Source organism: Petaurus breviceps, unplaced genomic scaffold (assembly GCF_028583685.1).
Source record: "Petaurus breviceps papuanus isolate PSGF00001 unplaced genomic scaffold, PetGlider_PUasm1.0 90784, whole genome shotgun sequence".
NCBI classification, from domain to species: domain Eukaryota; kingdom Metazoa; phylum Chordata; class Mammalia; order Diprotodontia; family Petauridae; genus Petaurus; species Petaurus breviceps.
In genome coordinates this window covers 6,326,963-6,340,530 of record NW_027187345.1, presented here as the reverse complement: position 1 = coordinate 6,340,530, position 13,568 = coordinate 6,326,963, and the positions used below count along the sequence as shown (strand labels likewise).

General features: G+C 35.8%; 1 protein-coding gene across 10 annotated transcripts in view; it reads right to left on the bottom strand.

The window, feature by feature from the left end:
• Positions 1–13,568, bottom strand: part of SYNE1 (spectrin repeat containing nuclear envelope protein 1) — a 575,153-nt gene that overhangs the window by 45,739 nt on the left and 515,846 nt on the right. For 9 of the 10 annotated variants that reach the window (XM_069069647.1, XM_069069646.1, XM_069069648.1 and 6 more), the window contains one exon: positions 1,833–1,995. In XM_069069647.1, the coding sequence (XP_068925748.1) occupies positions 1,833–1,995 (163 nt within the window). Of the gene's footprint in view, positions 1–1,832; positions 1,996–7,729; positions 8,001–13,568 lie in introns of those variants that run through there. The other variant, XM_069069656.1, reaches the window with a different exon arrangement.

The following is a 13,568-nucleotide window of genomic DNA, read 5'->3' as shown; positions in this document are numbered from 1 at the left end:
GGAAGGAAGGAAAGAAGGAAGAAAGGGAAGAAGTGAAGGGAGGGAAGGAGGGAAAGAAAGGAAGGAAATGAAGGAAGGAAAGAATGAATGATTGAAAGGGAAGGAAAGAAAGAAAGGAATAAGGAAGGATAAAAGGAAGGAAAGGGAGGGAGGGAGGAAGGAAGGAAGGAAGAAAAGAAGGACGGAAGGAAGGAGGGAAGATTAATTCATTGTCTTGTTTTGCCTGGACTATTACAATAATGTCTTAATTGACCTTTCTGCTTCTGAGTCTCTTTCTTCTCCAATAAAGAATCCACATAGTTGTGGGATTGATAATTTTAAAATACAAATTTGACTACATCCCTGTGCTACTCAAAAATCTTCAGGGGTTTCCTATTGTCACTAGAAATAAATGTAAATATTTCTGCTTGAAATGTAAAGCCTTCTACAATCTAGTTCTTTTCTACCTTTTCTATCTCACTTCAAATGTCTATTTTCTAGCTATTTACTCAAAATTCACTAAGCACGACTGAATAGTGTCTTCAGGCACTTTCTAATGTATACAAACTGGTCAGCCAGTTGATTTCTATGCTTGGTATAGTAGTATACCTATATATAGTAGTCCTCCATTACAATGTGAGCTTCTAGAGAGAAAAAACTGTCTTTTGTCTGACTATATCCCAAGCACTTAGCACTGGCACTTGGTAAATACGTACTGATGATTGACTTGAATGGTACTATGGTACATACAATATGTCTTGTAAAGTTATGGAGTTTATTATTTGAAACCTACATCTAAATATTAGATATAAAAATGAGTAACAAGATGTCAAGTTTTATTTCATATCCACATATATTTCATAAAATATTAAAGAAACTTCTATTAAATAATACTGAAAATCAGCGTTATCTTCTTTTAATCTTTGCATGATTCAATCTTATATTTCACAGTTAGATGCCCGATTTTCTATGTATATATTAGTAGCCTGTTATAAGATCATAGGGTCAGAGTTAGAGCTGGAAGAAACCTTGGAGCCCATTAAATCCAACTCTCTTATCTTACATGGCAAAACAGAAACAACCTGAATTAAATCATTTGCCAAAAGTCATGCAGCTGGTAATTATCTAAGGTAGAGTTTGAATTTAGCTTTTCCTTAATCTAAGTCTTTTACTGTTTCCATTATACAATCCTGCCTTCAAGAAAGCATCTGGTAGCTTACATATAATTCATGTAAAAATTCTTGCAGTAATAAAATTCTCTCTTCGGGGGCGGCTAGGTGGCGCAGTGAATAGAGCAACAGCCCTGGAGTCAGGAGGACCTGAGTTCAAATCCAGACTCAGACACTTGACACACTTACTAGCCATGTGACTTTGGGCAAGTCACTTAACCTCAATTGCCCTCCAAAACAAACAAAAAAATTCACTCTTTGGAACTATAAGTATGAAAACTTCAGAACATACTATATTTAAAGATTTCTTCAAGCCTTGCAAGGAATAAAAGGCTATTTTTTAAGCTTTTAGAAGTGAGGAGGGGATGCAAAAATAAACAAATAAAGCAAATATTCTTTTGCATGGTTCACGGCAAATATGACTCACCTTCCATTGAAGAAGCAATCAGTGGACAGCCCTTTGTACCTCCAGTGACAAAGACAACTGAAACTAACCAATGGTACTGAGTGCCTTCTCTCTTAGAACAGCTTTGCTCTGTAATGGCAGGAAGGCTATTTGCCCAAGCACTCACTTTGCTGTGTCTTCTCTGTTATCATGCACCACTACCAGGAGGCAGATCATTTCAGAATTTAAAAAACAAAACAAAAATCTCCTTTCTTCCCTTAATTTTTTTAAAGTTTTACCTGCTGCTCATTAAGCTTCTTTTGTATCTCCTCGGAGTCACAGGAGTCATAGACGATGGGCTTAGCTAGCTCTGATTCAATGTGCGCGAGCCAGGATCTGAGACTACTCATGTTCTTATCCAGCTGCTGCACAGCCACCAGGGTCTCCTTGAGTTTTTTCACCCTATTAGAAGAGAAACCATGAGACTGGACTTCATTAAAGAATTCCATTTAGATATAACTTTCGCATAACGAAAAGCAAAGTTGTTACTTTAAGGGATATTTGATCATTTGAAGTGTTTCTTGCATCAACATTTGGCCCTCTCACCCACTGTAGCCTCTCTCTGACATCCAAATTTCAAAGCAAAATTATGCCTAATTCCAAAGAGAACGTAATAATGGCATTATATCTATGATACATGTCAGACCACGTTTTGATACTCATACCTGAGTATCACAAAACAGGATTACATATTCACATACCACTTCACATATTATAATACAAGTAGTTCTAAACCAGAAATTTTAATTTAGTGGGATAGGTCTCAGCAAGCCAGCATTAAGATTGAAAAGCTCATTTTAGAGGACAAAATAAATGTAATGTAATGCACCACTGTCAAACAACAATACACCATTCTGTTTGAACATCTGTCAAGTGTTTGACTAATGTACTTTTTAAATTCAAATATCACATAATATGTCATTCCATCTACTGCCATTAAATCACTTTTAGCACTGTTCTTAGAGATGAATCTGGTGCTAGAAGGTATTTCTTTTGAGTGTGTGAAGCTTCTCAATACTAATAATATAGTTTCATTTATATAATATTTATTGATTTACAAAGCAATTTATATACAATTTCTCACATTTGGTCTTCACAAGCTTAGAGAGGTTAAGTATTTTGGTCAAGGTCATATGCTAACAAGTAACCAAGCCCAGGCTGGTCAGTCCAGGTCTTCTGACTTATCACAGCTAATTCATTTAATATAATAACTCAAGGTAAGGGTCAGTTCTATAACTTTTATTTAAATTTGCAAAAATTGATTCCAAATCTGTTTATCTCCTGATCAAACACAATGTAGCAGGCATCTAACATTCATGTGAAAGAGATCTTTGTTTTCACTCATTTCCTGAATATAAGAAACATTTTTTTTTTGCTTTTTGGAGGGGAGAATGTAGGGCAATTGGGGTTAAGTGACTTGTCCAAGGTCACACAGCTAGCAAGTGTTAAGCATCTGAGGTTGGATTTGAACTCAGGTCCTCCTGACTCCAGGGCTGGTGTTCTATTCACTGTGCCACCTAGCCGCCCCCCAATAAGAAATATATTTAAAAAAAGAAGCACACCATCCATGTGGTGAATACTGTACCATATCAGGAATGGAGCATTATTTAGGGGCTGATATTTTTGATACTCAAAGTCCACAACCAGTCTTGCGTAAAGTCTAACTAGAAGTCAGAGTCTTGTTACCCTCCCTAATATTTCAGGGTAACAGATATCTTCTTGACATGTAGTACATCTCAGTTCTTACTTGAAATGGGGGCACGGTAAAGGAAGAATAGTGAGGTGACAACTTCCAACCATATTACATTCCAGACTTTTTGCTGCCATAAAGGTAAGTAGGGCATGGGAAAGAGGTCATAGGAGTCATTTGTGAACCTGACTGCCAGAAAAACCACCTTATTGTGCTTGGTCTGTAAGCAGCCTCCATTCTCCAGGTTAACTATAGGGCTTCAGAGTAAACAAATAAAAACAGAAACAAAACTCATTGCCACCAAAAAATGGGAGCTCTGTTAACAGTGCTGATTTGCTGAAAAATAAAGGTAATCATTTTACACTTTCTAGTTTTGTGGTAGTTCTCAATGTAACATAAATTTTATTGTTATAAGATAATAATATGTGTGGCACATTGGAGAAAGAACTGTGCTAAGGGACAGCATTACCTGAGTTCTAGTCCTGTCTCTTGATATATTATGTGACCCTGAACAAGTCACTTAACCTCTTGGATTCTAAGTTATAGTACAGATGCAGATCTGTATTGGTAGAGTTGTCCCACAAGGAATAATCTCTAATAATAAAATCACAGATCCAGAAAAAAAAGAATAATAATAAAAAGACATGTTGAAAAATGGCTAGTCTTCTTTTTCCTGGAAAACATTATAGTAATTCTGTAAAAGTCTAAGTGTTTTGAAATTTTGGATTTACTACCAATTGCTCAACGAATATAGTATTAAATTTTTTATTACAATTCAAATGGATTCTAGTACTACATGAAAATATACTGATTTCATGATCTAATGTTTTCCTTTCAAAGCTCAGTTTTTGGGAACCTGTTTTATTGAATGTGCTGTGCTTTGTCAAAAAAACAAAAAAAAAATCGCTGATGACATAAGTCCTGCTTCATAAGGCCATGTGTTTTGAATTCTTTTCCCACTAGAAGCTGGTAGTAGTCCATTCATACTTTTGCCTGGTCCTCTAATGGCCTCAGACACATATTTTCTGAAGAGTTGGCCAAGTTCAGGATATAGTACGTGACCAGGTTACTCTCATAGAGAGATGGAGCTTGTGGCATTTGCACAATGCTCTAGTCAAATTAACCAGATAGCAAAGATCTCATCCTTAAGACATAATTTGAAATAACAAAGATGGGATCTTTGTAAGCTCCAACGTAAACCATTTCATTGGGGTAATAATAAATGCTACAGTTGCCAAACATATAACTGCTGGACAAATTTGATAATGAAAACATGGATTTTTTTCCCTCTTCTTCAAATATACGCCACAGAAAGTTTATTTAGTAATTATTCAAAATTTATCTAGATTGAAAAATATCATTGAAGCACAATTTACATTTAACAGATATAGGAAAAGGAGAAAAAGCTTCCATTCAGATTTGCTTATATCCCTTTTCTTCATTCATTCAATACATATTAGCTGAACATTTACTGCAAGTAAAGCAAAGGGCACACACACACAAATGAATGCTTGTTATGCTTTTGGTCACTTGTAAGGCTTGAGATTTACTTTGAAATAAAAAATGCAACTTTAGTTTTGCAGAGTACAGTCAGTATTCACTGCATATCATATTTCCAGGAAGTGGAAATCATAGCTTTGCCACAAGTTACCATGATTCATTCATGAGAAACTTCCCTAAACAGGTTGAAAAGCACAGACTGTGCACTGTCCCCAAGTGCTTGTCTTTTCATTTTTTCTTGAAAATCTTTCTATGTATTTGCCTAGAGAGCTCATTCATGTTTCTCACAGTTCTCTTATTTTACTTGGGTGTCAATCATTGATGAAATTCAGTTCGAATGCCTGATGGGCACAAAACTGAAAAACGCCATAGTTGTAAATTAAAGAAAAAAATAATTAGGTGCCATTCTGCATGGTGAGGAGGACCAGATTCCAAATAAGAAGATGTGCTTTCAAATTTCAACTCTACCACATATTACTCCTTCCTACCTGTGTGATCTAAGGTAAGTCTCTTAAATTCTTTGGGCATCAGCTTTTTCATTTGTAAAATGAAGGGGGTGGCCTTGATGACCTCTAAAACTCTGATATTATAACCTTTGTTCCTGTATGGTTCTATAAAAAAACCCAATTTGTTCTTGTATTAGAAATAATTAATTAATTAAAAATTGAACATTTAGATTAGTTGATTCAATATTCACCTGACTTAAAATACAGTAAATACGCAAAGATTAAAATCACAAAATCCTTAACCTGATATTTAAAGCCCTCCACAAACTTATTCTTACCCACCTTTCCAATCTTATTTAATATAAATTCTGTTCACATATTTTCCATTTCAGTAAAACTGATCTGGGAAGTTAGGTGGTATGGTGTATAGAGTGACACAACTGGGGTCAGAAAAATTCACCTTCCTGAGTTCAAATCTGGCTTCATACACTTATTAGTTATGTGACCCTCACCAGATCGCTTAACCCTCTTTGCCTCAGTTTCCTCACCTGTAAAATGATCTGGAGAAGGAAATGGCAAAACCACTCCAGTATATTTGCCAAGAAAACCCTAAATGGAGTCATGAAGAGTCAGATGTGAATGAAAAACAACAGAAAAACAACCAAACTGGTCTGGTGGTTAGTTCCCTAGAGCCTCCATCCTTCTGTACAGGTGCTCCCTCTCTGTCAAAGACATTCTTTATTTACTCCTAGATCATAAAATCCCTAGCTTCCTTTAGTACACATCACATATCACTCTTTTACATGAGGTCTTTCCTCAACCTTCCCAACTACCAAAGAAATTATGAATTATATACAGAGTTGAACCAAGAACCTGTTTCTCTGAGTTGAGTTGCTCAAGTAGAATGCAATCTTCTTGAGGACAAGAAGTGCTCTGCATGAAAGCTCTTGTCAGTGCAGTTAGCATGCAAGTTGCCAGAGACACCATGGTAATGAAACATTTGTTCACAGAGTCTTTCAGGGACAAACTCCTCTTTAAAACAACCATGAGTCTAGGGAATACAAGAATGACATGCATACATATATACGCACATACATACATGCATATGTGTTAAAGGCCTATGTTACCCTTAAGCCTATGTTACTGTTGATGGCATAATACATTCAGTTTTAGAGGGAAATGTCTTATCAAATTTCCTTCAAGTTCATACTTCTTTAATTCCAGGACAGGTATTATTTTTAATATAAAGGTAGACCTCACATTTGCTTTTCCATGCTTTTATAAAGAAAACTCTTTAAAAAGAATCAAATGTTTTCACCTGTATATCAGACTAAGAAGTTTGGAGGACATTCCTTGTGGTGGCATCCGGGATTACAATCAAAATAGAAACTTAGAGACGTCTTACAGCTCAGTAAATTTAGCAAGTCTGCTAAATACATAAGCCCCTTGTGGCTTGCTTATAGCTATCCTCTCATAGCCCCATGTATAACTTGGGAGCTTGACCTTCCTTAGGAAGTAAAATACTATTATTAAGTCAGTTCTCTAGTTTGCTAACATGTCCACATTTTAAAATGTGCTATTGATGTTCATCACTTTTTTTAAATTCAAAATTTTGAACTTAAGATGTTATGATTTTGAAAAGAAAAATTACATATACATATATAATATATTATATATATATATATGTTTTTCCTTAGTCCATAAAGACAGGAAATTCAAATGTCATTACATTATATTTAATAATACAATTTAGAAATTTCTAATTTAAGATGGCATGTTAAAAAGAGAAAAAGGGTTTTTGCAGAAACTTAAAACAAAGATCTTGAACAAATCATAAACACGTACAAGGTTACATGATAATTTAATTCTTTATATTATTTATTCAACCCAGATTAATTAGAAACTTTTTAAAACAACCAGTTCATAAAGTTGGATATTAGTTTAACAAGTTGTAACTTTAATGAACTTATTAAAAAATATAGGATAAAACACAAACACCCCTCATATTCCCTCTTCTCCCCCAAGGAACAATTACTTTTCCTAGCCCCCTCTCATAACCAGGAAACACGACTAGATATGCATTTTATAGAGGGAAAAATTTTCTTATCCTTGGGTAAAATTGGATTTCACTTTTATCAAGACCTCATGCTTTATATAGTTGTTAGGGCATTTTAATGAATCTTTGCTTCATGTCCAAGCCTCTCTACAATAGCCATATCCCTCACATGACACACACAGTACTGAGACAACTGAAATAACCAGTTATAATAACAACCATTAACATGTTCACTTAATCTCATTTCTATTAGGGATAAACTTATTAAAAAATCTGTTTTCTAGAATTACATCTATGTGGCAATATCCTCATGCCAATTATTTTCTATTAAACCTTGGCACAAAACAATCATGGATCAATGCTAGTGTCTAGCTAGTGTCCTATAAACTATACACAGAACCATGAAAACTATGCACAATGAAAGAAACTCAAGTAGATTCCTGCCTTGTGACATCGCAGTTACAATCTGGGAGATCTGAATCCACACTGCCGTCCTCTGCCATCCTCACGGTACACAAATCCTGAAACACCACCATGAAAGCTTCCACTGCCAAAAGTAACACCATGCAGACCAAAAGCCTATAGAGATTGCACTTGTATGATTTTTTTTTCCTTTGCAAATGTACAGAAGTATCAAAATGTTCGGTGTAGACAAATGTTGGTAGCTTCTGTCTAATGACATGAGACTGAGCGGTGACAAGTGGTCATGTTTCTAAATAAAACTTACATTCATCAACATGTGCCAGGCTTGATCTCCTGGAATGTAGGCCATGAGTGTAAGAAAAAAAAAAGGCTCAGTATAATCTGCAAGGAGTGGGAGTCTTACAGCCCAAAGGAAAGACAGATATGAAAGATAACTCGTACAGACCAGACACACATGGATTCTTGATTATCAAGAGAATTTTCTTTTTGTATGCTTTTTATAAATTAGGAAAAGCTCTTTGAAAAGGAAACCACCCAAACACACAGAGGGTAAGAAAAGAAAATTAGAGCAGACATCAAGTAGGGTCTGCTTATTTTCTCTCTTGTTTACAACATCTGTGAAAAGGGATGGGGCTGGGAGCCAGCTCCAACAGACTCTCCAGAGCTGAGTTGATTGTTAAATTTTCAGTATGAGCATTTACACCTGGGAAATTGGCAATCCCTAAAAATCAGGGCTTGATTTGTTGATTGTCTAGACTTAAAGAAGTGGTGGGGAAAATGCTAATAATTCATATTAAATTAAAAAAATTGTCTTCCATTTTTTTTTCCTTAGAGGGCTAATTAAACATTTACTAGCAAACCACTAGAGGAATGTGGGGGCCAAGTTACAAGAGGAGGAAGCAGGAAGATAGGGGGTGGGGAGAAAACAATGAAAAGCACAAGGTCTCTGCCTTAAAACGAATGCAGGAATAAAAATAAAGATACTGCTTTATTGTTGCTTGTTCCTTTAAAATATCTTATGCCTTCTGGTTGCTTAAACTGAGAAAGGCCCATTGAAAGAAAAAGATTTGGAAATCATTGGACTTGGAAGAGATCAAGCAATTTAAGGCATGGGAATTATAATTCTAAAGCTGGAACGAAGTGCAGAGTCCATCTGTGGCAACCTTGTTATTTTATTAATGAGGAAACTGAAGCCCAGAGAAGTTAAGTAATTTACACGTTGGTCAGTACCTAGTAGGTACCAGGCACTGTGTTGAATAATGGGAATACAAAAGAAAAAAAAAGGACAGTTATTGCCTTTAAGGAGCAAGGAGCTTATAATATAAGGAGGAAGGGAAGACAACAAAAGGAAGCTGAAAAATGGATGATGTAGGAAGGAAGGGATGTACCTATCATGAAGCCTTGGCTTGAGACCTCTAAGGCAAAACTAACCATCTCTCCTAATTTAAATTTGTTCAATCAATCAGTCAGTTAAACTATTTACTTAATGACACTAAGTGACTATTAGCACTGTGAGAAATCCTGAAACATGGGGCCACTGAGAAAAGTGAGAGCTAAATGTAAATGACATCTATAAACTTCTTTAGCTTTCTTTGAAATAGAAAGTTTTTAGAAGCTTAGTAAGTATACAGAGTTATAAAGAACATCTCTTTGTGGGCAATGAATATTTTCCTGAAGAGTTACATGCAAATCAAATAATTTTTTTTTCATTTCACTAGGAGAAATTGTCATGTAAAGGAATTCTATTGTGAATTATTTTTCACAGCATGGAAGATTTCTAATTTCTTTACAGAAAACCAGAAAAATTACTGGTTTTGTTTAAAGTAGATTCCAAGACAGATTTATTTTTAAAATTTGTTTTGATAGATTTCATTACTTTCCTTTGTACTTTCCAATTTCAAAAATCCATTCATTCATTTATTTATTTTATTGCCATTTTTCTGGATTTAACATTTTCCATTTCTAACTAATACTAGCTTCAAGTGAATTTTAAAATTTAATAATTTCAAAAATCACAAGATCTCAGCATAAAAAGTGATTTCCAGAAGTCACTAATTCTCATACAATTTTTCTTGAATTTTTGATGAATAGTCATGGTTTGTTGTTTTTGTTCAGCTGTTTCAGTCATATCAAACTCTTTGTGTCCCCATTTGTGGTTTTCTTGGCAAAGATGTTGGAGTGGTTTGCCATTTTCTTCCCTATCTCATTTGACAGATGAGGAAACCAAGGCAAACAGGGTTAAGTGACTTGGCCAGGGTCAAAAATTTAGTAAGTGTCTGAGGCTGTATTTGAACTCAGGAAGACTCGTCTTCTTGACTCCAGACCCAGTACTTAATCCACTATAAGAACTCACTGCCCATAAATAGTCAAAGAGATGCCACCCTGCTTGGCAGCCCACTCCATCTTGTTCTGAATTTTTTTTTCCCTTTTGAGCTGAAATCTGATTTTCTATAACATTTAACCACTTACTTTCTCTGTAATTTCTTTAAAAGTTCTTCCCAACTAAAATCATTTATTTTAAAACTGAAGTATTTGGGTTTTTTGTCATTATTGCTTTTTCTTATCTTCATCATTAGCAAAAATGATTCACCCTTACTGATATTTCTTCTCAATAGTCTATGTAGGAAAATAAGGCATGGTAGAAAAAATAATGATTTTAACATCAGGGGACCCGAGTTATAGTCCTGCTTTTGCTACCTGGGATCACAGTGTAAAAGCTGGAAAGGACCCTCAGCATTTTTGAGTATAACCCTCTTAATTTACAGATGAGTAAACTGTAGAATAAACAGGTTTTCTGACTCCAAATATAATGGGTTTCCTCCCATATCACACTGCCACTTTATTAGCTGTGTAATCATGGACAAACCACTTAATCTTTCTATACCTCACTATATATAAAAAGGAAATAATAGTACCAGTGTTACCTGCTTTAAATACTACTGTAAGGAAAGTACTTTGTAAACAGGGCTACGTAAATATGAAATTTTATTTTATTACATATTTTAATTGGATCCTTATAAACTAAAATTGTAAGATTTTAAAAATTTGTTCTATATCTCACGGTTTTAGAAGCTTTGATCTTATTTCTTACTTTCCTTAAGTCTTTTTTGAGTTTCAACAATTAGAACTATATGTACACAGCACTCTAGGCAGAGATGCCGAAAATGAAATAGCATGCTGACATTGCTAAAAGTACAATGGGATCGAGTCATAGGATAATAGATTCAGAACTGGAAGACATCTTAAAGGCCATCTAATCCAAACAACTCATTTTACAGATGAGGACATTGAAGCTCAATTATGATATTAGATGGGACTTAAAAGGAAGCCAGCAGGGAAGTCAGTAGGTAGAGGTCAGGAGGGAGAAAAAGACTATGAAAATGACCAGAATTGTAGCGTCTTGTTTGAGGAAGCAAGAAAGGGCCAGTGTTACTAGAGTATATGGCTGTGACTAAGGTATTAAGACTGAAAAGGAGGAGGGGGCCAGGTTATGAAGCACTTTGAATGCTGAAAAGAACATTTTGTATTTGATCCTGAAGACAATAGGGAGCCATGACGTTTATCATGTAGTGTGTATGTGACATGGTTGGATCTGGATTTTAGGAAAATCACGGAAGATGTCTTGGAGTGGGGAGACATTTGAGCAGACCCACCAGCGTGCTATTGTAATAATCGAGGAGCAAGGTGATGAGGGCCTGCACCAGAGTGGTGGCAACATCAGAGAAGAGAAGGGGACATATTTGAGAGATGGTGACAAGATGAAATTGACACTTTGGTAAGAGACAGGATAGGGAAGGGGGAGTAGAGTATGACTTTTAGGTTATAAGTCTAAGAGACTGGGAGGATGTGTTGTCCTCTATCATAATAGGGAAGGTAGGATGGAAGGAGGGTTTTGGGGGAAAGATAATGATTTCAGTTTTGGACATGTTGGCTTTAAGATGTCTAATAAACATTCAGTTCAAGACATCTGAAAGGCAGTTGGAGATTGGATACCAGGAGAGAAATTGGTGCAGGAGAGGTAGATGTGAGAATTGTTGTTGATGATTAAATAACTGGGCAAGTCATTTAACCTCTTCCTCAGCTTACTCAGGAATAAAATGCAGATAGTAACAGCACCTACCTCACAAGTTTATTGTGAGGATCAGATTCTGTAATATTTTTGGAGCACTTAGCATAACTGCTGACATAAAATAGGCACTTTATAAACACTTACTCCCCCTCTCCCCTTCCCTCCAAGATAAACTCTTGCTCAAGGACTCAGATCAAACTTAAATACTCAAGTCAGTAACAGAAATCTTCTGTTGCTATGCTAGACTCTCCTTCTTTGAGACTACTGAAATTCTTCTGATACTGTGGCTAGCTACTTATACTGATACTGGTTAGCCACTTAAACTTATTCTCTTCTTCATTAAAGATTTTTCACCTCAGGGTAGAGTCAATCTTGTTTATACTTCATGTTCATTGATTGATTCTGAAACCCAATTGAAGCTTTGGGTCCTTCTTAGTTGAAGGACTCTGGCTCTAGACTTTGTGGTTAATTGAGGTGGGAGGAGGTGGAATTTCACCCATTGGAAAAACTATAAATTACGAGGGGGAAGTACCCCCCTCGCCCCCAGTGTGTATCTGTATCCACAGGGCTTGCTGAGCACTGTGCTTGACACGCAGTAAACGATCTGTATTCATTCATTACAACTCAGGTCTCCTGACTCAGTACAATGTTCTTTCTACTCTCTATGCTAGGTCATAATTCTGGTTGCTAGGAGAAATCTTTCAAGTGAATGGATAACAACAAATGTCCTCGAGTCATTAATGTTGGAACCTGACATGAACAGTTTTCAAAGCAAACTTAACAGAAATTATGCAAAAGATTACAATGCTAATTTAAAGATTTAGTTCTGGGTTTGACAAGTTGGAAGAGAGAGGAGGACTGGCAGCTAAAATCAACAAGGTCCAACAAGTTGGAAGAAATGGGTCATGTACAAGCCTGCATTATAAATAAGCAGACTGTGCAGCTGAAGATGCTACAGATATTGTGCAGCTGAAAACTATTACTGGATATTGCTACTCAGCCAATACACTGTCTAATGATGGGCTGATAGACAAGGAAATGGAAAAACAAATTTATAAGGTCAACATGTCCTTCGGGGAAGTTGTTTAGAAAAAAAAAATGGATCCAATGAGACATTAAAGCCGAAAACCAACTAGCCATCTACAGGCTGCTATTCAATTTGGCATCTGATAATTAGAAAAAGGGCAACTTTTTTGAATAAAAGTAATAGAAAAAACTATGAGCATAAAAAGCAGAAAAAATAACCCCCCCAAAGCAAAAAAAACAAAAAACAAAAAACCAACTCTTTAAATCAAAAATAATCCCCAAACAAAATATTTTCCTAGCCCAAGTGCACAAAAAGTCCACATTAAAAAAAAAACACATTACAGATTCCAAATCACTTTCTATACAACACACACACACACACACATACACACACACACACACAAAAAGACACACGTAGTAGTAGGTATTATATACTATTAATTCTGTGGGAGTGGGGTGACCAATAATTTCATTAGCATAGAAAACTCCCTATGAAGGAAATGCTTTTACCAATAATGATCCGAAACTTCTGATAAAGTCTTTCAGAGCTGCTAGGAGCACTGGGACATCAAGTAAGTTACCCATAGCCCCCTAGCCATTATGAATCAGAGAGGGGAGTTGAACTCAGGTTTTTCTCGATTCCAAAGCTGGCTCTCTATTTGCTAAGCCATTTTCTCCTCCTTATCCCCATTTTACAGGTGAGGAAACTGATTTGCAGAGAGACAAGGTAATTGGGTAAGACCACATAGCAAGTAAATGTTATAA